Genomic DNA, 25,134 nt, shown 5'->3' on the forward strand with positions numbered 1-25,134 from the left:
TCTGAATAAAACCTAGAGATAGCTTAAATTGTGTTTTATTGAAAAATAATATCAGAAACAACCATTTCTATATAGGTTTGTTGTAAAAAAACATAATTTAAATTAGGCAATTTGTCCTTTTTGGTGCAATATCAAATTGTAGTTTACTTCAAGTGACCAAAAGATGCTTAAAATATCTGCAGAGACAAAACTGTATTTAAATATAAACATAACTTAAACTAATTTCTGTAATACTAGATCATTATTTAGTTTTCTATCAATGTTTTAACATATAGTTATATGGTTATATTTAACATATAATCATATACAAAATTTAACATATACCTATACAATATTCAGCAGAGTAATTTTAATGATGAATATTTTAAAATCCAATATTGAAATCCAAGAGATATCATTAATTTATTACACAGTTCTTACTTTCATATTTACAGTCTTTAGTTTTTTGTAGTATTTTAATATTAGCTTTCTACACACTTGTCCTGTACAGTGTTCCCTTGATTTCCGCAGAGGATGCGTTCCGAGACCACCCGTGAAAGTCAAATTTCCGCGAAGTAGAGATGCGGAAGTAAATACACCATTTTTGGCTATGGACCGTATCACAAGCCATCCCTTAACACTTTAAATTCCTAAATTACCATTTCCCATTCCCTTAACAACCATTTACTCACCATTATTACTGGTACTCACCATTGAATAGTGATCGATATTTATAAACATAATTATTTATTAACAATAATTATTTTTTTTGTTATTTATTTGCAAAAATTATTAGTTTGGCGATGACGTATGACGTCATCGGATGGAAAAAACCGTGGTATAGGAAAAAAAACGCAAAGTATTTTTTAATTAATATTTTTTGAAAAACCGTGGTATAGGCTATCCGCGAAGTTTGAACCCGCGAAAATCGAGGGAACACTGTATTTATTATGTTGTACACTGCCCTGAGTCAGTTGAGGAGAGCAGCATAGAAGACAAACAAACAAACAAACAAACAGGGAGTCTTCTGTGGGGCAAGGCTGAGGGAGAGAAGGGTATAGGAGAGGAGAGGCCTCTGTGGGGCAAGGCTGAGAGGGGATTGAGAGGCTTCTGTATGACAAGGCTGAGGGACAGAAAGGGAAAGAATAGGGGAGGCTTCTGTGAGGCTAGCCTGAGAGAGAGAAGGAATAAGATGGGGAAAGATTCTGTGTGGCAAGGCTGAGGGAGAAAAAGGGATAGGATAGGATTTTGTGGAGCAAGCCTGAGGAGAGAAGGGAAAATTAACTATTCATTAATTTTCAAGCTATAGGTGTCAATTTTTCAAGCCCAAACACATAGTTCCTTGGTGGAACATGGGTATTTAGCTAGTGAAAAATAAAACTGAACCTCAGCAAGAAAAGAAATGACATGGAATAGCATGTGCATGTTACATTTATTTTATTTATTTATTCTCATCTGGTACTGACTTCTGACTTCTGATTCTAATTATAAACAATCATTCCTTTTTAAAAAAATTCTCTGCACACACAAACATGAGTCTTTGTGCCTCACAAACCAGATCTTTAGGTCAGCAGTGTCATACTCAAGGCCTATGGGCCAGATCTGGCCTGGGGGATATTAAATCTGGCTTGTGGGGCCAGCCTGAAAATATCAAAGACCTGGCCTGCAACGTCTCTGCCAGGAAAAACAGGCTGGGGGGAGAGACACATTTGGCCCCTGAAAGTGAATTTTTGGCCTTTCCAGCCTCCAGCAGCACTCTGTCAGCCAAAAATGGGCTGCCTGGCGGCCCTGTGATGCCCCACATAGGCCATTTTCAGCTGCTGGGTGATGCAGGAGGATTAGAATCCACTGTGGTATCAAGTAAGTGCCTGATCTGGACAAAAAACAAGCAACATTCTATGATAATACTATAGTTTACTGCCATATTTTTACATACTGTAGGTCGATTTAATCAACAATCTATAATTGACAGCCTTTTCTATTTACCATTCTGGAAATATACCTCTTCTGTTAGAGCTTGCATTATCATGTTATTTATGCTATTGTATTTTTATTATTAGTTGAATAATAAAAATACAATAGCATAAATAGCTTTCCTGGCTGGAAAAGCAATTTACTATTAAACAATGGAGTATAAATTTAAAAATAAAAAGTTTAGTGGAGTATGAAGAATAATTAATAAATGTTTGCCAGTAATAGTTGGTAGAAGAGATAGGAGAATGGTTATAGTAAAGAGCTGTGGAAAGAAAGAAGAGAAGGAAAAAATGCACCTTGAGCCTCTGTCAAAGGCCTGCCATGGCCACGCTCACCCCAGCCACACCTACCATGACCATGCCTACCCCCTGACCACCACCATTTCTCAACCTCCAAGGTCAAATCTGACCCTGATACAGCCCTCAGTGAAATTGAGTTTGACATCCCTATTACAGAGGAACCATCTCTAAATAAACCCTTTTAGAGAAAGAAAAATGAAAGGTATTTTATATTTAAAAGAAGAAGCAAAATATATTGAAATAGAAAGATGCAGATAAAGTGAATTTGTTGATAAATGTCTGAAACTAAATGGTATAATCCTAAAGGTTACAGTTAACCTCTGTCTGAGAGTAAACAATGGATGTCATGCAAGTCATCTGGAAGAAAATAGCTCAGAATTTAGGAAGCAAATAAAATATATGCGGTGAAACAAAAATATATCAAAACATTGCATTAAATGTCTATGTTGAGACATAAACATCTTAGAAGAAAAATATGTTGGAATAAAATGAGCAGCAAATACCGGTAATTATAATAAACTCAGGGGTTGTATACACAAGACATTGGAAGAAAATCAAAATCAGTTGCATAAAACTGCAGGGGGTTATGAACCTTGGATTGCTACTAAATGAGCCAAACACTTACAACTGAAGTGAGATAAGTGAACTGGAAGTAATAAAATCAAAGGCACTGTATTAAGTCTGAATTTATTTACCTATTATTATTTATTGGATTTGTATGCCGCCCCTCTCCGCAGACTCGGATGTTATATTATACAATCATATACTAAAAAAACAAGAGAAAAATAGCCAACAAAAGCTATTGGTACTGGATGAAAAAAGTAAAAGAGCAGGAGCCATGAGTCCAAGATGATGCCAAATTGCACATCATCTCTGACTGGTGATGAACTTTCCCAAGCAGAATTAAACATGGATAAGCTATTTATCAGAGCTATTTACTCATATCAGAGTTGAGTCAAAGCATTTTCCCCATCCATTTCCCCATATACTTCAGGCACTGGGAAAGGACCCTGATGATAGGTACACCCATTGTTCTACAGAATGAAATCTATGTGAAAGTACACTCTTATCTTATTTTTCATATATGGTACGTATGCATTGTGAGCTCTTCAGGAATCAAGAACTCTTAAGTTTTGATGTTTAGAAAAGTCAACATATTTTTTGTTTGTTTGTTTGTTTTAGAATTTGAAAGACAAGCATGATTCAAAAGATTCAGCTTATCCATAACTTTTTTTGTGTTTGGCTGCCTGAAATTTGTTGTAATTATCTAATTATCCATTCAGAATCTTCTAGGTCTCTTGATTTTTCTCTCTCCTATGTTGTATCTGTGATCATTATTTTGCTTTAGGCTAGAGAATCCTGCTTTGGTTTTTGCTCAGCTTTGAGACTGAAATGATAAGACTATTGCAGAAGTTAATGAAATAATCACCACCATGCATTTTTCCAGGCCAGTGAATTAACTTCATAAAACTTTTGGCTCTCTATCAGGATGGTCAGATTACATGTTATAAAGGGGGGGAAAGAACATTCCAGAATTTTCCAGAACATTCTTTACCAGAACAATAGTTCTTCACATACACATAACCATATATTTGTTGGAATAGTGGCACTGAAAATCAAGCATATAATTGCTATCTGAGTTAGCCTTTCTAAGTTTCTAGTGTATACCATACTATTAGACTCTGCCTAAATAAAGTCGGAGAAATTTATATTGTGTTTCACAATCACTGTGAAGTATATATCTTTATTTATTTTTTTTACAAAATGAAGCCTGCTTTCCCTTTTCCTTAGATAAAATAAAATTTATCCCCATGGTCCACTTAATCTCCTCCTTATCCACCTATTCATCCCATCCTACCCCATTTCCAAAGTTTCTATTTTACTTCCCCACTTTTTATTTTTATAAAGTTTTTTTTGTTTTTCTGCACCTTAAAACATACATGAATAAAAACACATATATCATCATAGTCAATCATATCTATAAATACACTCGTACCTTGATATCTAATGGTGTATATATGTAAAAACATCTTGAATATCAAATTAATAATAAAACAACTAAATTGTATCTAATTTAAAAGGAAAGGCTAAGATTAATCTAAAATAGGAAAAGAAAAAAGAACAATACACCAAAATATAAAGATAAAAAAATTGCATACATTTTCTACAATTTCTAATACTCGTATTCATAAGTCTTAACTCCTTTAAGTCTGTGTTACATAATTTGTCTAATATTGCCACCATTTCCCTTTTTTCATCCAGGTTTTTACAAATTCAGCTCTAATTCTTTTGCATTACTTTCAAAGTGCTAATAAATTTATCTATTTTTATTTTCAGTCCATTCATAAAATTTCCCCCAGATTTTATAAAATTCCGAATCTTCTATATCTTTAATTTTTATTGTAAGACTGTTCATTCCAGCACAATCCATAACCTTCCTTAATATTTCTTTATCTGTTGGTATTCTATTTAATTTCCAATTATGCGCATATATAATTCTAGCAGCAGTCACTATATGAACAATTAAATTTGTTTCTTCTTTATTAAATATATCGGGCAAAAATACCTAACAAAAATATTTCAAGTTTTAATTCAATATTCTATTTCAAAATTTTCTCGATCCATGTTTGAATTCCTGTCCAATATTTTTTAGCTTCCATACATTTCCACCACATATGATAAAAGGAACCAGATGTATTATTACATTTCCAACATTTCATCAATTTATGCTTAAACATTTTTGCTCATCTTTCTGGCAACATGTGCCATCCATAAAATATCTTATTCATATTCTCTCTAAATAATGTTGATATTGTCATTTTTTAATTCCTTTCCCATAATTGCTGTCACTCATATATATCTATTGTATGTTCTATGTACCGGTACCTCATCCATTTTATCATAGTCTCTTTCACCTGTTCAAATTCTAATTCAATTCTATTTTTGACTTTAAATAATTATTTCTATTAATATAGCATTCTCTCTGCTGAAGAGATAGACTGAAGTATTCTTCTTTTCAGCAGTTTGATTACCACTTTCCCTTGTTTATGTGGGTAAAGTGAATCTGTGTAGTGGAATAATTATTTGAGCAAACAATTCCCATCACATGCAATTTTGAGTGAAAATTTAGCTAATTGCTCCCTCTTTATCAGTTAAAAATAGCTATTTACAAATTAATGAAAACTGCTAAATCTGTTATGTAAAGGTCACATCTCCATGGAAAAGATCCCTTGTTCTCATGGTAGTCACAAAAATATTATTTGTTTCCTTGATTTACATTGCTATTGATTGCCATCGCCCTCTAAACAATTATAACTTATCTATCATGTCCCTCCCACAATTGTTTTGCAAGCCACTATGAAAATAAATCACAATATCTCTATCTAAAAATGTATATAATTCTATCTACAGCATTGGAAGGTATTTTGGGTTATGATCAAGAGCCCTGGCATTTTATCCCCACTCAACTTTGCCTTAGTTACCTTCCTCTGACAAACTTAACATCATTTAGAGAAGCTTTATATGTTCACTTGATGCATTTTCTCTTTAAAATAAAAATCTATACTGGAAAAACAGAACTGCTTCAAAATCTAACAACCCTGAAAATTAACCCCAAGCTTTTTCTGGTTCATTTGGTCTCTCATTTATAGCATGGAAAATATTCTAGAGCAAAAACCAACTTTCATTAAAGTGATTGGTCCCTTCCCATTCGAGACTCCCTGTGATTTTAATTATCTTCTTTATTGTCCCCAACCATTTAGGCTGCTTCTCCTCATTAGGCTTACAGGTCATTCAGACAGTTGGTACCATTTAGGCCAATTTTAAATCATACGTTTAATGATTACTGGGGGAATTTGTGTTCTGTTGTGACAGCAGTTATTTAGTAACCCCAAAAGATGACACTGCAGGTTTCAGTCTGCAAATAATATGTAAATGTAAATTGTTAAATCTTTCCTCTGGAGTAAATGCTTCAAAAAGGAAATCACCAAACTAGGGAGTTTTGGAAAGGAAGCAAGAATGGATACTGATTACATGGTATGTTTGTGTGTATGCTTGCTTTTAATAATGGGGGGTTTAGTGTTTTTTAAATTATTAGATTTGTTCTTACATTGTCTTTGTTATTGTTGTGAGCCGCCCCGAGTCTATGGAGAGAGGAGGCATACAAATCTAATAAATAATAATAACAATAATACTGACACTTGTTTGTTCACAAAATATAAATAAATATAGAAATAGAAAAACAAAAATAACCAAAAATGTGCATGACAACACTATAATTGTAATTAACAAAGGCTAACCAAACTATCATACTGTGACGATACAACGATAAGTATCAATGTATCTTTGCGGTATGACATTTGACTAGCCAAATTAATTACATTAACTCAGACTTAATTATTTGAGTTTGGGTTGCATAAAAGACATATTAAAGGATGTTGCTCTTGGGGAAAATCCTTAAGAGGTTTTCTTTTCTTTTTTTTTCAATCTTAGAACAACTTCTCAAATACATTGGTGACCTCATTAATTCAATACATAAACAAGTTGATCAAACAGCAAAACTGGCCAAAGATGTGAGATGGCATACTTATAGTTTAAGTTATAATGAACCCTGGTTAGTAGTTCCAAAGATGGGAACTGAAGGCAAATATTCTTTGACATGATTGAGAAAATCTATATTTTAAATGTTACTGCTGGCTATAGTAACAGCCCTGTGGTGGAATATACTCTGGATTCCCAGGCGGGAGAGGCTGCATTCCAGAGGGCAAAAAGGCAGTGAAGCTTGAAAAGTCTGGTAGGGAGGAAAGAGGGTTTGTTCCACTCTAGCAATTTTCAGAGTATATCTGTAATTATGCAAATAGTTGTTTTCGTTGGGCAAGATCTCTATCTAGAAGTGAGAAACAATAAATAAATACTATTCAGAAGTAACTCATGTTTTTAAAATACTTATCTATTAAAATTGTAATGCTGCCCATTTTCCCTACAACAGGAATCTTTTACCTGGTTCCCAGGGGATCTGAACTAGATGATCTAATAAGTATAGATATTATTATTATTATTTTCAAAAATTAAAAAATATCCTTCAGAACAAATAACTATGTGCAATGGGCACATTAAGTTGGTAATTTTGAGAGCAGGAAGCAAATCTTAGCAATAAGTAAACATGCCCAGGATTTCATCCGAAGTTATTTAACAGGCATCAAATCCTAGAAAAATAATGAATTATTCCTTTATTATTTAACTTTTGATTGACGTTAACATGATTCATCTAGTTAAATTCTCTCTATACACTTTGAAATTGCAAGGTCAATGTTTCCATAGGAACAAAACCAGTTTATAGTTTTTTTGTTGAATCATATTAATAAGAAGAGAAAGAAAATACCCTTAAGACTTGCAATTATGCTTACTATAAACATAAGGGAGAATTTGCCATCTAATTAGCTTCAGAGGGGCAGCAAGTAAGAATTGTCAAGGATGTTAAATGTAAGATTTGAAGGAAGCAGAAAAGTTGGCTTGGGCAAATTTTTAATTAAGAAATTGTGCTCAGTGTGTGTATGTGTGTTTCTGCGGATATTTAATAGCCAGCAGTATTCTGATTACATTAAGCCAATACATAAACAGAGGGAGAACATGATTAGTTAAGATGAAAGCAAATACAAATACAAAAAAAGACAATTTTCCTGAAATTTACAAGTTTTTAATTACCCCGAAGTGAAAACCTAGTTCATTGTTTCTCAGATTTCTAGGTGCTAAATTAAATTGTAGATTCACATTGCTTTTCTGTCAGAAAAACAGGAGTAACAACCTGAACCCCATAACCATATGCAATTCGTGGAGCCCCATGGATAAAACTAATGGTATAATATCCTCTCATTTTTCAGACATTAACTAAAGAAAACAAATTCTGTGTACTCCCTTAAAGAGTTCTCAAAAATCCTACTGCAAAAAAATAAAAAACTCCAGGCACTCTCAATGTTCACAACATAAGTCAACCCCCTAAAGTCCTCACCTTGACTATATTAAGTGTAGTGAACCCCCCTGATTAACCAACACTATAATAAAATATAAGTGTGTGTGTGAAGTAGCATAAGAATCATAATTTACTACACTCAAGGCCTTTAAAAGTCAAAGTTTGGTTCTCCATGTTGGAGAAACAACTTTTTCTAAGCAAAATGCACATTGCTACTGTACTTTTCCCATTTTAATTCATGCTGGCAGTATTTCTTATTCCAGGTGGCAAATCTGAAGATTTATTTTCCAAATGATCCTTCTGTACCTGTAATCTGGACCATTACTGAAGAATTCAAATCAATCAGCACAGTTTAAAATGGTTTGGGGGGGTAGGGAAGAGATGCACTGGAATAACGTTGATAGAACAAACATTCACCCTACCTAGTTCAGAAGCAATGTTATGAACATTATTAAAACTCACATTCATGAGATTTATGCATATTCACATATTCTCCAATATAAGAAGTATATGAAAGAAAAGTCTGAAATGAACGAATTGGGTCCAAGACTCTAGATACTAAGTCTTATAGAACATAGTGCTATCATTCATCTATCTATCTATCTATCTATCTATCTATCTATCTATCTATCTATCTTTCATTCATCTATCTATCTATCTATCTATCTATCTATCCATCTATCCATCTATCCATTTATCTATCTATCATATAGCTAGCTAGCTACTATATCTATCTGTCTATCATCTGCCTTAGTTAAGTGATATACACATTACTAACCAAATATATAGGTAAGGACATCAGATTGGTTGAAGATACAAATATATATATAGCACTCTGTATAATGAATTGTTTAAGAACTTGATAAAATTTACACATATATCCCGGAGTTCATATCTTCGCTTAACACTTGTCCAAAGTAGCTTTCTAATATTGCCATTTCTGCATGAATTTTAAATCTGGGCTTCCGCTTTCTGAATTCTCATATATATAGTAATTTGAATATTCATATACAGTATATTCAGAAAGTTCCATGTTTATTACTTTAAGAACAGAGTGGTATTCACTTACCTTTCCTACCAATTTGCAAATGTGAGCATGCACGCAGAGCCTCCTGCACATGCGTATTACTCGCACATATGCCTTTCACCTATGTGCCCAACTTCAAAAATGTGGCTAAATAGGACTGCATTACATCTAGGCAGGTAGTCAGCCCCACCCGCAGTCACTACTACCAGTTACTCCGAGCTGGTCTGAACCAGTAGAATATCAGCTTTTACCCTTTGCTAAATTAGGTGCGGATGTGTTCAATGTGTGACACATCTGTGTCATGGGCCATACATTTGACTGCCCTGCCTTAGATTTATATTGTTCTAACATATAAAATATTAGGTTTTAAAGATTCTGAATGGAAATCTAGTTTTAAAAAGAAGCATTGGCTAGTTTACATTGGGTAATCTAAAGAGCCTTCTGTAAAAATGTCCAAAGTTGCTAACTATTTTATAAATTTAGTAACTCTAAATTTAAATTTTACCAAACACAATGGACACAGTAAGACCCATAGTTTATTATTATGTGAACATATATAATGCTAAACAGCATGTAGTCTTGAATCACCCATTATCGTTCAGTACTGGGGCAATGTACAAGACGTAACTCAAAAGTAATGCATCATCAATAAATGCAACAAGATAATAATAGCTGTTTAAGAACATTTTTATACATGGACAAAACTGACCCACAAGGAATGCCAACACTATCTCTTAAAATGGAAGTGTTTCATGCAGATAATTGTTTTATTTTTATTCTTACATTCTTACATTTTAAAGTCATATAATAAGAGGCTATTAGCAGCCTGAAATATACAATTTAATAAACAATAAAGTCACAATGAAAAATTTGCCAGCAGGAGCATGTTCACCACTTTTAATTAAAATGCAACAAAAATGTTTAAAGCCAAACAGCTGCATAAGAGCCAAAGCAAAATCTTCTTTAATAGTAAAGCTGTATTCATATGGAGATCTATATAACATATTTACAGTATGTGTTTGAACATCACATTATTACAATTATTCTGCTTCTTGGAGCAAGGATTCCTTGGCTTCAGATATACTTACAGTGCAATTCTATATGTATCAGCTGAAAGATAAATTTCATTAAGTTCAATGGGGCTTAGATCCAATGAAGTTTATTCCCAGTAGATACAGGATTATTGCCTCCCAAATGCAATCTTAAGTATATTTATTCTAAAATGTTCCATTAAATGGAATGGGACCTTCGATAGTGCTACTCTTGAGAAAGAAAGAAAAACCTGAGGCACATAGAACTAAAAGGTATTGAGTTGCAGCATTTTTATTTTATTTTCATACAATAGAATGGCAATGAGAAATTAACTAGTAGCATTAGATGTATTGCGTCCATCAATACAGCACTGCTTTTGCTTTTCATTATAATTCCTTATTAAGGAACTCCTTATAATTCCACCCCCACCATCAATGCCATTCTAAGTTGATCTCACTGATTTATTTATACCAGGGAATAGTCCTTAATAAACATATTTCTTGGTTGCTCTGATGCAAACAAAGTATATTTAAGCCCATGCCATATTTTATTATGTTATTCTTTTCACATATTGTATTGTTCTTTGAGTAGTATGAAGTTATTTATCAGCGTTTTAATCACACAATGGATATTTTAATTTTTGTTATATTACCTACAATGTAGGTATAAAGCCCTTCATGGCATCGGACCAGAATATCTCCGGGACTGCCTTCTGCCGCACAAATCCCAGCGACCAGTTAGGTCCCACAGAGTTGGCCTTCTCCGGGTCCCATCGACTGAACAATGTCGTCTGGCGGGACCCAGGGGAAGAGCCTTCTCTGTGGCGGCTCCAACCCTCTGGAACCAGCTCCCCCCAGAGATTAGGATTGCCCCGACCCTCTTTGCCTTTCGTAAACTTCTTAAAACCCACCTCTGCCCTCGGGCAAGGGGGAATTGAGACATCTCCCCCTGGCCTATATAATTTATGCATGGTATGTTTGTGTGTATGTCTGCTTTTTAAATAAGGGGCTTTTAAAGACTTTTTAATATTAGATTTGTGATACATTGTTCGGATTATTGTTGTGAGCCGCCCCGAGTCTGCGGAGAGGGTCAGCATACAAATCTAATAAATAATAATAATAATAATAATAAATAATAATAATATTAATGTAAATTATGAAGAGACTAGAGATGAAAAATAGTAATAGTCTGGTAAACCCCACCCTAATGTTATAATTACGTTTGTTTGTTTGTTTATTTATATATTTATTTTATTTGACTTCTATACCACCACATATTGATATTTCCACATCAAAATCCCTTTATCAGTGTTCTCTATGTCAAGGAACATTTTCCTTTGGCATGCAATTCCCAATCATGCAGTATCTCCCATAAACTAATAATAAAACTGTTACACTATAAAACAACTTATAATAAGCTCATTATAAAACTGGCAGGAAGAATGAACAATCATCTTAATTCATTTTCAAACTTTTTGTCAATTTCTTATTTTTTATAACTACTATTTTTATACATTTATAAATATTATTTTTATAAAGAATTCAAGGAATCAATCATACATAATCTCATAGAAAAAAAACTGCGAGGTGGGTTTTGCTGGGAGAGCAAATGGCCCAAAGTCAACCAGCTGGCTTACATTGCTAAGGCATGACTAGAACTCACAATCTCACAATTTTTAGCTTGGTGCCTTATCCACTAGATTGATCTGGCTCTCCTAATGTAATCAAATATTATAATCCACCAAGAGTCACTTTACTATGAGAGGTATGCTATGTAAACATAAATAAATATGTAAACACAGGCAATGTAAACATGATTAATAAATAAAATCAATGACACATTACAACTACTTGATATTCTTGGATTTTATCCTTCTAATGTACTGGTATGTTGGTGGGTAGGTGCTTTAACATTAGTGAATCCATCTTTTAGCCTTTAAAATAGCTTCATATTTTATAGCAGATATTTTATACCAGCTTTGCTGATGACCCCAAACAAAATATGAGTCTTTCAATTTTCCAGCTATGGTTTAGAAAGTTTTGTTTTGTTAAAAGGTTTAGAAAGTTTTGTTTTGTTAAAAGATTTTGTGCACACTAATTGCTTTTATAACAAAAGTCCTATTCATAATTAAACTAATCTACAATTTGCCAAAAGAGGAGAAATAGAAGCTCTACAATCTTATCCAATTTATTTCAACTAGGATTGACACATAATTAAAGAATTCTTAGTTACTCATATGTTTTAGATTGATTCACTGATCAATAACATTTGCATATAAAACCTAAATGCAGCTGAGATTTTGGAAATGTTGACGGAAGTTAAAAGAACTTTTGATTTAATTCAATAAACAAATGTTACCATTCCATTCAAGGAAAGGTTAGCTTTCTTATTTTCTATTTCATTTCTTATTAAATAAGGGCCACCACTGCCAAAGAACCTGTCAAATAAACAAGTGGATCCTTAAATCATAGTCCTGCTGATTAGATTTGCCCTCAGCAATTAAAACTATCCTTACCAGTTAATCTGCTATAGTATTAATTGGTTAATTTCATAATTAAACCTTGCACATATATCTACAGTTGTATATCATTTTAACTTAGTGCCTTATAAGCAGAACATTCACTGAATAAAGAGAAAATTTTGGAGATCTAAACTGTACAACAATTTTAACTTTTGTTGTTAAGCAAGCCTTGACTAAATGAGCAAAACTTATGAAATATCTTTGTACCATATATCATATGGCAATCAGCTGCACTGATTTATTTATTTATTGGATTTGTATGCCACCCCTCTCCGATGACTTGGGGCGGCTCACAACATGTCAAAAACAATATACCGTATACATATCTAAAAATCCAATTTATATAACTACAAAACTTTAAAAACTCTAATAAACTTTAAAATCATTCATTGCCATTCACACAACAAAACATATTATGTTCGTTGGCCAGGGGGCTAGGATCTAATGGCCCCAGGCCTGGTGGCATAAATAGGTCTTTAAGCTTTTACTGAAAGCGAGGAAGGTGGGGGCACTGCTATTCTCCAGGGGGAGCTGATTCCAGAGGGTTGGAGCCTCCACGGAGAAGGCTCTTCCCCTAGGTCCCGCCAAGTGACATTGTCTAGTCAACGGGACCTGAAGAAGGCTGACTCTGTTGGACCTAAGTGATCGCTAGGACTCATCCGGCAGAAGGCAGTCCCGGAGGTCATCTGGTTTGATGCTGTTCTGTTTGGTGTGTCCCAACCGCCCATAATTACAGGGTAATTAGTCCAAAAAGACAAACACCACATGATAAAAGGAAAATCAAAAGACTTTATCAACAGAAAAGCAGAAAAAACTCCCTTTTTAAATGTCAAAGGGATTTTCTGGTACACACAAGGCACAGGTTAAATGCAATCCAATTTCTCACCTAGTAACTGGGAAATTGAGTCCAATTCCAAAAGTCCAGAAATTCCACACAGGGAAATTCCACACAGGGAAACAACAAACCACGGTCTTGACGAACTATGAATCATAAACTTCCATGAGGCTAAACCAGCACACTGCTCTTTTTATCTGTAGCACTAATTACAGCAGCAGCACCCAACCACAGGTGGCCTCACTTATCTCCTGTAATAATCCTTCAGTTGTTCTCTCCTATGCATCACTCTACGCATGTGTGGGTCTGTCATAAGTTCTTATTCAGAATCCAGGGATGATAAGGATGATTGATCTCCTCCTGGGCTGTCTGCCAAACTCCCCTCTTCCCTGCCACTCACACTTCCTTCATCAGAGGAGACTTCGTCAAGAGATTCTATCAGGAGCAAAACAGGCCTGTGGCATGTGGATGTTTCCCCCACATCCACCTCCACATTCCTTGGGGCAGGAGCTGGGCCAGAGCCAACCACAACAGATGCCATGTAGGAATTGCTAGTCTGCTTCCATTTGCAATTCAAAGGCCTGCAGGACATGGATCCAGTGTATCTGACTCATCCAATGGAACTGACCCACCCCACCTGTGCTGGCAGAGAGAACATACTGCACATCCCATCACTCAAGGAATTTCAGTTGGTGAGATCCAGGAGAAAAGACTTCTAGATTAGCTCCCTCCGCCTTACATTAAGAATTTATGACCTGGCTCACCAGATGGCTTGGGAATCCAATGGGAGAGCTTCAGACTGGAGGTGGTTGAGTAATTAAAATTCAACCCTACCTCTTTCTATGTGTTCAGCAACCCTTTTTTAACTACCTTGTGTCCATGATTTTATCTGTTTATGGATTTTATCTGCTGTGGTTTTTTTACAATGGATTTTAATGTTTTTCATTGTTTTTATGTTGTAAGCCTTCCAGAGTCATTTATGAACTGGGCAGCAAATAAATTTTATAAATAAGTAAACCACAATTTTAAAGAATTATGAAAGAAGTCTACCTGGGTTAGAACAAATGTCCTTTGATATCATGCTTTGTTTTTGATCATGGGGCACAGAAGATTCTAGAAAGTTTAGAAGCAGAGTATGAAGACAAAATTGGAAGTCTAAATAAATCTTTAGTCTGTCTCCTAATAACTCATAGAACCCAGGACACCTAATCAATGCTGTGCAGAACTTTGGGGATGCGAATCTCATATTAATGCCAGTTCTTTATTGCCTTTCTGGGGTGATCCACAGTTATTTTTCATATCTCAAGTTTTTTAATGTTAACAATTTATTTATACCACAATAGAGGTTTTAAAATTAATTTTACTTTTGAGTTTGACTGGCTGTTTAAATTATTTGCTTAGGTTATTGTCTGATCATATGTACTAAGAATTTTTTTTTTTAGATATTAAAGGACTTAAGCTCAAAGTTCCCATTGTCCAAGCACATTTCTTTTACAAGTATTTCCTTTTACATATCATCTTCAATGATTTGGAGAGCATCTCAAACACTATGAGTGTTAAAAATACAATATTCAGGAAAGAAATATCATGGTCTTTACAAGGGTTGTCTGTCAGATATGAACTGTATCCTTTATTTTGTTTTTCCAAGAAGGAATACAACATATATTGATATTTATAAATGGAAAGATCTACCCAACGTCACTATCCTGTTTTCATTATAGCCAGTCAAATATCTCTTGGAAAGCCCAAAGCTAGAACTGAAGAAGCTTCTTGGATAAGAAGCAAAATGTTTTCAGAGAAAAAAACACTAGAGTCCTTTGGAAAAAGCAACTTTAGGACAACCATGATCTGGATGATTGAGAATCTCTACTGTATGTACATCTCTTGGAAAACTCACAAGGAGATCATGCACTTCCAGTTTCCATAAGTTACTTTTCCTAACAATTGATATTAAGACCATCTTGCCTTTGAGACTGCTCTATCAAATGAATATTTCTAGCATTGGTGTGATTTAGGTGTTATTACCTGTTGTGATTCCGTCTGAGGCCCCTCAGGGAACGGCTGATCCTCTGCTGGCTTCCTGCTCAGAGAGGGAGGATGAGGAACAGGAGGTTCAGGCAGACAGGGAGGAGGAATCTCAGGCTGAGGGAGAGGGAGGACAGCCAGAGTCCCCCGAGAGGGAGCTCTCCCCAGCAAGCAGCCTGGATTCCTTAGATGAAAATGCACAAGCAATAATCGATCTCTGGCAGAGAAGAGCAACACAACGAAGGGGACAATTAGCCAGGTACTTTCAGCACTAAAGAGGCAACAGCTGGGTTTGGGTGTGGTGCTCTCTGGAAAGGCTGAAAAGGCAGACCCACCCTTCCTGGCTTGTGGAGTATTATCTTTGGGAGTCCTGGGACCTGGCTGTGATCTTTGGCGTCTTGGAATTCTGGTTTGTGACTTTGAATACTGAAACCTTGGGGGGAAAAGGTGTGGGTCTTATTCTCTACAGTGGTGGGTGTGTCAGCAAGAAGTCTGCTGTATTGTCTGGCCATCAGGACTCTGCTGTGAAGTCTCATAGCCTGCCTGTTGGGAAGAACAGGTTTTTCTCTGTGTTTATTTTTCAAACTATAAAGTGCTTTTGCTTTTACCAGCGTGTCTGGCTGCTTTTTCCAGTTGGTGTTGAAGTCTGGGGGCACCCAGACAGAACATTACCTAGGACTACAAGTTTTAATTAATATATGTATTAGATTAGTTAAATCAAAATATTGCCAATCTATAGTATTAGCTTGGGGGGAAGTCTACCAAATTAATAGTTCTATATCTCTAGGTGCATATTGCAATATTAAGGTGTTTCCAATTCTTCTGAAATGGATTGTGTAAAAAATAATTTTAAATTACAAACATTTAAAAGTTTATCTTTTTAAAATTAATCCAGTTCTTAACAGGTAAGCATTGAGCATTGATAAAAGAAGAATGTAGCCTTAAAAAATATTTTAAAAGGAATAAATTTAATACTTTGCTCCGCCCAAACTAATTATGGTTTAATTGGGTTGAAGACCTGTTGATTACATTATCATTTGTTTACAGCTACATAAAATAGTTCAAGAGAGTGCTGGTTAAAAATAAAATACAATCTCAACATGGGAAATGAGTTCTGTGACACATACAGCACATACACACACACACACACACAGACATATTCTAAGAAAATTGCATCACTCCTAAAAGAGAAATGCATTTTATGTAACTGTTTCCTTTATTTTTAAACAAGGGTTAGCAGTCGTGATACTGCTGATTAATATGAAATAAAGCATATAGAAGATTAATCTTGAAGTGTTTATGTTTCACTACAGCAGGCATTTTAATCTGTCAGACTTACTAGAATATAGGACAATTTTTGCATTAATTGTGAGTGGATTGATATAAAATAAACTGTTACTGATTCTTCTCAGAGGGAAAATCAATCCTACGTCCCATGTGTAGAACCACAGACAATACAAATTGCAGATGCTTTCCAGTCACCAAATTAATTGTGTCCTAACTTCAAAACTAGCTTCAAAACTCACAACGTTTTTTTTCCTCCTGTCTTTATTATATAGTGTAGAATACGACTTCAGGCAACAAGAAGATAGGTTTCATCAAGTTTTGAAAGCATTGGATCAAGTGGAAGAGAGTCCTGTTTTGGTGCCACTGCAAAGACAACCATCTGATCACCCAGCCCCTGAGAAACAGGAAATAAGAAGGAAGGCAAAGAAAAAGAAATGCTTCTGGTGGATTTGAAAACCTTCAAGATGGTATCAAACTTAAGATTTAGTCTAAATCACTCTTGGCCCATCGTGAATGGACTTTACATCTATGATCCTCATCTTCTCACATGCTCTGATTTTCTTCTTCATTTATTGATTTGCGCTAATTCTACTTTGCCATGGTTCCAATATTGGGATACAAAAATAATGGCAGCTATGAAGGAAGGGAAATATCAGAGCCTAAGATCCATTCAGGAAAATAAAGATTTATGAGCCAAGTGGAAAGCATTATTGCGTGGTTGTGGCAGTGGTGGTGGTGGTAGAAACTTTGGTCAGAAATATGCCTTTTCTAAATCCATATAGAGCTCAATCTAAAAAGTTGAAACTCATACAATGTAATGAGAAAAACCACTCACTTGGTATTCAGATCGAACTGTTCTGAAACAGAGGGCAAGCAGGCCAGTAAAATGAAACTTTATCTTTTCTCCTTTCCATAACTTCCTTACCAAGCAATTCTGTCATCTGAACATAACATGAGTATGATGGAAATAGGAACTTGTTTAGCCAACTTGATTCAGGATTTTCTGGAGCTGACAGGTTTCTGCTTATAGTTATTTTTTAATAGCTTTGTTCCTTGACAAATTGCTTTAAAGCAATTCTGTATCGATTGTACCAAAGTGCACCTAACTTTTTTTTCATAATGTATTTGTTTAAAATAATCAAAGCTAGCAGTCAGCAAAAATGTTGAGACAGCAAATATGTTAAAATGTTAAGAAATAACCTTTTTTCATCCCAGCTTAAGTATCGAATTTTATTAGAGAAAACAAGGCTTTTGGGTTGAAAACCCTATATAACTGTAGGAATCCATTTAAGTCATTGCACTCCTTTTAAAACAAAAAGCATTGAACTCTTTATACTTAAACATTTTGGTTTTTTTAAAAACTTACTCTAAAATTAGTGTACACGTAATCCTCAATTTATGATCACAATTGAGCCTAAAATTTATGCTGCTCAATGAAAAATTAGTGGGGTGAGTTTTGCCCCATTTTACAACTTTTCATGCCACATTGATTAAGCGAATCACTGCAGTTCTAAAATTAGTAACACAGTTTTTAAGTGAATTTGGTTTCCCCATTGACTTTGCCTGTCAAAAGGTCGCAAAAGGGCATCACGTGACTCTGGGACACTGCAATTGTCATAAATGTGAGCAGGTTGTCAAGCATCCAAATGAAATCACATGACCTTGGGGATGCCGCAACAGTCATAAATGTGAAAAATAATCATGTCACCTTTTTACAGTGACGTAACTTTGAAGGATCACCAAACAAACTGTTAAAATTGAGGACTACCTGTACTATATTTTACTAGGAAGAACAACAAAAAAAGATATACTTGGATTATAAAATAAAGTGTATTATTAAGAGAGTCATGCCAGACTATAAGAAGCTTTCAGGGAGATTCTCGACAAAAGCATTTACTCAAGGGACAGTTTCTGGGTTGAGGTAATTTCCTATACAACAAAGTGCAGTCACAGTAGAACAAAAGCTTTTGCAAACTTTCTTAACATGAGGGATTTCAAACCAATTTGTCTTCTGCTTAGAGGAGGTCTTATATTATAAATGAAAAAAAAATCTAACTCATGAATTAGAGTCACATGAAAGTGAACAGAAATCAAAAATCGAAATCAACCAACACGGAATAATATAGTATTGATTTTTTATTTGTTCATTAAATATACAGCAAGTTTCCTAATTCCTATTTGCGTGACTGTCTTCTGCCTCACACTTCCCAGTGACCTATCAGAATCCATAGAGCTGGCCTCCACTGGGTCCCATCAGCCAATCAATGCCAACTGGCGGAACCACGGGGTAGGGCCTTCTCTATGGCAGCTCCAGCTCTCTGGAACCAACTCCCCCTGGAGATTCACACTGTCTCCACCATCCTGGCCTTCCAAAAGGCCTTAAAAAATGGCTTTGCCGGCAAGTCGGGGGCTGTTGAGCAACAGCACCTGCTCCGTCCAGAAGTGACGAATCATAGATGGATGAATGTCTTTTAAAACTGGGATTTTTAATTATTGTATTCTGTTTTTATTGTTGTACATCGCCCAGAGTCTGTCTGGAGATGGGTGGCTTATAAATTGAATAAATTTAATTAAATTTAATTTAATTAAGAAATCCTGTAATTTTCAGCAGTCTATGTTATCACCACTGACATTCAGCTTCAAATTGCAATCCATGAATGATCAGTTCCTATTGTCTGTCCTTCAGCCCATAAAAGTGAATGCTGGCATCCTAACCAAGAGGAGGCAGCCATATAATCTAAATTTGAATTTATTTGCTGCATCTAGTCTTATCCTATAGGCCAAACAGAAAGAAAAAAGAAAGGAAAATGTTGCTTTGTCGAACTTGTAATAGCAATCTGTCTTAATAGTGGAAGAAAGCCGTCTACGTCTTCCTTTCCTTTGATCAGCATTGAGAAAGATGGATAAGAAAGCCAACTGTTAATGAAACAGACCCAACATTTCACATCTTGCTTAGGAATTTCTAAAAATGCCTTGCTGTTAAAATTGAAAATGAAATGCTTCGGACAGTGATGGGCTACCAAAAGTTTTATTACCACACTGTGGGCGTGACTTATGCAGAACGCCCTGCATTTTCTTTCAATATCTTTCAGTGCAAATAGGTTGCTCTGGGGTGGAGCTCCATTTTCACTACCCCACTGCGTTTCCCCACCCCCCATCCGGGCAGTAGCCCACCCCTGGCTTGGGGAAAAAAACCAAAGCCTGATCTAGTTTAATCCAGCAGAACAAGTATATTAATAGGCACAAATTGTAAGAAGAAATTTTTAGGAAGGGGAAAAATGAGGCTCCCTATATCTTTAATAAACACAATTTAAGAGCTATTGACATCAGGTTTCTTGCTCAGTATTGAAAAGTAGTCTTTTTTCCTTTTAAAAAGTGCTGATATCTGAGGATTCTGGCAGCCCGTATCAAAAAGACCTTAACAATAGGACTGCATAAAGCTACTACCCAGGTATAAGTTTCAATAACACTAACTGTATTCAGCTACGGTATGCTATAAAAACATGGGGAGAAAGTAAAAAGGAGAAACATTTGTAAAATATTGTATAGCACATATTGCATATTCTGAATTTATTGTACTTGAAATTACTTTGCTCAGCAGAGAATTTTTTTTTCTAGGAAGAAAACTGGAAGAAAAAACAGTCTTCTTTGAACTACATCATCAATAAAATGATTATTCCCATGGTACAATAAATACTTTCTCCTATTCCTCACAGCCACAACTCTTGATAAATAGGCAGCAGACTCTAATATAAATTACTTTCCTGATGAACTGTACTAATCAAATATAATGTTTTGTATATTTCTAGATTCTTTTACTGCCATAATCTCTTTTGCAATAAATTGACATATTTTCTTCTGTTTCAAGACTCAATAATTTAAGAGCTATGTTTATGGAGATTGAAGTTAATGCAATTATTCCAACTAGGGTGAATGATTCAACAGCTGCTCTCCTAACAAGTCTTTCTCCTTACCAGTTTTACAAGATATGATGAAAATTCAGTTTCAGAATGGCATTCTTTAGGTGCAAGGGAACTAAGGTTTCCAGAAATTCTCTTTTTGTTCCATAATGTTGAAAATCATCATGCAGAAAATTATATCACCTGAACACCTGCTTACAGATCTGCGTCAAGAGTCAGTCCTCCTGCCTTTCATAGCCTGTTCAGTGGCCATCTGGACCAAGTAGCTAAGATGAGGGTTTCTTTTTAATCCTAGCTCTTCCTCTTTGTTTTTTATTCTTGAAAGAACAACAGTTAATTAATGGGCTCAAATAGCTTTTGTAAGGGAAAAGGTCTCAGATGGGAAAGCAGAATATGATCAGCAGCAATGTAGAACCTCATACAAGTATGTTTCCCTATGTCAGGAGTCGGCAACCTTAAAACCTCAAAGAGCCCCAGTCGCTTCTCCATTCCCACCATCGCCCTTACCTCCACAGGCCAGGTGAGGGCGGAAAAGCTGAGGCCAGCCATTGAAGGGACAGGGAGCTACAGCAGGAGCGGCATTATCATCATCATCATTATTATTATTATTATTATTATTATTATTATTATTATTATTATTATTTATTGCATTTGTATGCCGCCCCTCTCCGCAGACTCAGGGCGGCTAACAACAGTGGTAAAACAACATGAACAATCCAATTAATAAAAACAACTAAAAAACCCTTATTATATCATTGATGATGCTTCCATAACTGTGTGTTGCTGACCATGCCCTATCTGAACATTTATCTGAGAATTAATACCATTGAATTCAGTGGGGTTGCAATTCAAAGAATTTTTCAGATTGCCGTGTCTTCTATTTGATTTCTATGCCATCCTTTTCCTGGGACTCATATGACATGATTTGTCAAGTTTACAGTTTCATAGAAATGCTCTCCTAGGGCCACAGTGTTTAAAAATTGCAAAGTGCTTTAAAATCACAATTCTCGTAAGGCAGGATCTAATACTCTATTATCTACATGTGAGCATTTAACTAAACCATTAAAATATAATTTTCTATACATATTCACGTCCCTACCCAAGCAGTTATCTTCGAGTGATGTGAAGAGTATGAATACTCTTTGGAAAAAATAAAATGCAAAGGGCAAGTGAGCAGATTTACACCAAACAAAGGAACTATAATTGTTTTCTTATCCAACCAATTTTAGGTGTCAGAAAAAGTATAGTCACAAATGTTTTACTTTCATTATTTTACTAAAACTGATAAGCTAATATTTATTTTCCTTAGATAATTTGCACATTGTTGGCTAACCCATGACATTTCAGAGGATAAAATAATGGGAAGCCCATTACTCAGGAGAGTTTATCTGTCAGAATCTAAAGCACAATTACGATTGGTATAAGGCAACAAAGTAATCCAACAAGATTTTCAACGTCCTTACTTAGCAAATTCTGTGAATTCCATTAGCCACTGGCTTCATATCAAAACACCTTATTGCAGAGTCATACAACTGGAAGATTTTCATCCCTGAATTTTGCTTTTTCCAATCAACTCTAGATATTTCTAGGCATAGCCAAATTTAGGGATAGTCCAGCCAACTGACTAATCATGGCAATGTATTCAAAGTATGCATTGCAAGCTCTTGACCCAGCCATCCTGCACATGATCACAACTGTACAACAAATTTACCTTCAATTGTTAAGCTGCTAACAGTGGCTGCCTCAATTCTGCATTTGCAGCTTTTGCTATTACTAATATTGCTAATATTATTATTACTCAAACGGCAATACTATATTGTTTACATGAATAATACATTAATGTATAAATAATTCTTATGTAGTCAAAAACATATTTATATGCTTCATGGTGCCGTATACATTATCCCCTCACCACTCTAACCACTGTGCTGGTGTTGCACAGTGGTTAGAATGCAGCACTGTTGGCTACTTCAGCTAACTGCTAGCTGTAGTTCAGCAGTTCAAGGTTGACTCAGCCTTCCATCCTTCCAAGGTGGGTAAAATGAGGATCCAGATTGTTGGGGGTAATATGCTGATTCTGTAAACTGCTTAGAGAGGGCTGTAAAAGCATTATGAAGCAGTATCTAAGTCTGCTTCATGCTGAATGTCATAGGATTTTTCCCATGGGAAAAATTTTATCAGCAGACAATGAAACTCGGGTGTACCAACACTGGATGGCAAAAGTTTTGCCTGAATATCTTTGGACCAGAATATTTTGGACAGCATTTACATTTTTCTGATACACATGTTAGTTATTGTGATTTGTTATATACAACCCAATGCATCATTCTAAAAGTTAGAAATAATTCCTATGTGCAAGTAATAAAATGGGTCTAAACATTGAGGCTACAGAAAAAGGCACCAAATTAATCTTCATATTATAAAAGAGATATAAAGAAGTGAAACCATTTTTTCTAGGCTAGGTATTTCCACCTTGGATAAAGGGAAAATGTGAAGTATTATGCAACTTGTCAGGCCATATTTAAGCAGAAGGCCTTGAATGCCACACAGATAAAATGTCATATAACTGTGATTCTAAAAATTATGGAAACAGAAGCAAATGAAAGGAGATAAAGATGACTAAAGGACACATTAACTACAATGTTACACACCTAATGAATAGTTTAAGACAGTCGCCTTAGATTTAGCGGTCCCCAAATTCATTAAATTACAACTCCCATTATCACAAGCAGTAAAAATTTGGGGCTATCCTGGCTTGAAATGATGAGTTTAGTGCAGAGGCATCAAGTTGGAAAATATCCCATTAAAAGAATATGTAAGCAAAAGTGTGCAAAGATGAGAAATGACATTTGTGGAAAGTGTATCCAATACAATGTTCATTATGCGTGACACCTTTCCTAGTATCAGTAGAATGTTAAGTGGTGCTGACAACTCAAAATTGCGACTAAGAGCAAAATGCAGCCTAAGCCAAGAATATCATGACCTAGAAAAATAACCTGCCTGGACCATGTGAAGAAACCACTGGATACTTTACAATGATGAACATCATTTATTCCTTTATTTATAGTACCCCTTTTATTTCATGCAAGCACAGACATCTCAACTGAAAAGAAGAGGAGGCTTAAAACAGATCTCTAAAGTGCAGCTGTTGACATTATTCAAGGAGATGTAATAGCTTTGGGCAGATTTCAACAAATCACCTTCACAGTTCTCCTGAGTCATTCTCCCACTAAATATTAGCTACTTGACTGCAGCCCAACTCTGTCTCTTCAGTTAGCAGGCTTGTGCTTTGCAAAGTACGTTTGAATAATCATGACTCTTATACTCAATATTGAAATGTTCACAATATGGCATCATTGTTACTAATGAAGACTGCACTTTAGTGAACTTTCAGTAAATTCAGAAAAAAAAAATTGCTAACATCCCTCTTGCACACCAATTATCTGTATATCAAAGTTCTGAAAGGAGGCGAGATTATTTTCCACTTTAATTTGGAATACTGCCAAGATATCTCAGAGGAAATTCTTATTTTTCACAAGGAACCAAACAAGTGGCATTTTAGAAAGACTTAGCCAGCATCTAGAACAAGGTCAGAGATTATGCAAAGCTATATCATGATCAGAAAGGGTTTTCTTACTCTTTGACTATTCATTTCTGAAAGGTGGCTGTTTCCTTGTTTTACATCTTAGATAAGTAGATGGCCAAAATGTATGAGGAGTAGTATTTGCACATGTATTTAATTTTTAAGGAGAAATGACATAACTAAAGAGACCAATTGAACTATCCTTCAGAGGTGAGATTAACTTCCATAAAAAAAGTTTTAAACTATGTAGACATTAAGGCAATTTAATAATCAAAAGAAGGAAAACAAAGCTGAGGTTTGACAGTTTCTGTTCAAAGATCCTTTTTACCAAAGCATTCACAGATTACATTAATAATACATGTTATTACATTAATAATACATGTCATGCACTGCTTGAATTCTAACATACAATGAAAAGCAGACATTAACTCAGTGGGAATCACATTGACATCATGATGATGCCAGAAGACAAAGGCAATACTTTGGTAGCCATGGTCACAATAGCTGCCAAAAATAAATATAAGGGATATGTAAATGGAATTGTATTCAGAATATATCTGAACACAAAACAGATCTTGTGAAAACAATATTCAGAGGTAAGTCAATATCAACTGAGATACCATTTATAGCAAAGAAATGTTAAAGTGCCTATATTTACAACCTGACAACCTGAAAGAGAAGTCT

At 35.1% G+C, this 25,134-nt stretch overlaps 2 protein-coding genes across 2 annotated transcripts in view; one reads left to right on the top strand and one right to left on the bottom strand.

The window, feature by feature from the left end:
• INSYN2B (inhibitory synaptic factor family member 2B) overlaps positions 1-17,400 on the top strand; it is a 32,046-nt gene extending 14,646 nt beyond the window's left edge. Inside the window, exon 3 of the mRNA XM_070735886.1 lies at positions 17,220-17,400. Within this exon, the coding sequence (XP_070591987.1) occupies positions 17,220-17,400 (181 nt within the window). The remainder of the gene's footprint in view (positions 1-17,219) is intronic.
• DOCK2 (dedicator of cytokinesis 2) overlaps positions 1-25,134 on the bottom strand; it is a 344,199-nt gene that overhangs the window by 208,666 nt on the left and 110,399 nt on the right. The window lies entirely within an intron of this gene.

Source organism: Erythrolamprus reginae, chromosome 2 (genome assembly GCF_031021105.1).
Source record: "Erythrolamprus reginae isolate rEryReg1 chromosome 2, rEryReg1.hap1, whole genome shotgun sequence".
NCBI classification, from domain to species: Eukaryota; Metazoa; Chordata; class Lepidosauria; order Squamata; family Dipsadidae; genus Erythrolamprus; species Erythrolamprus reginae.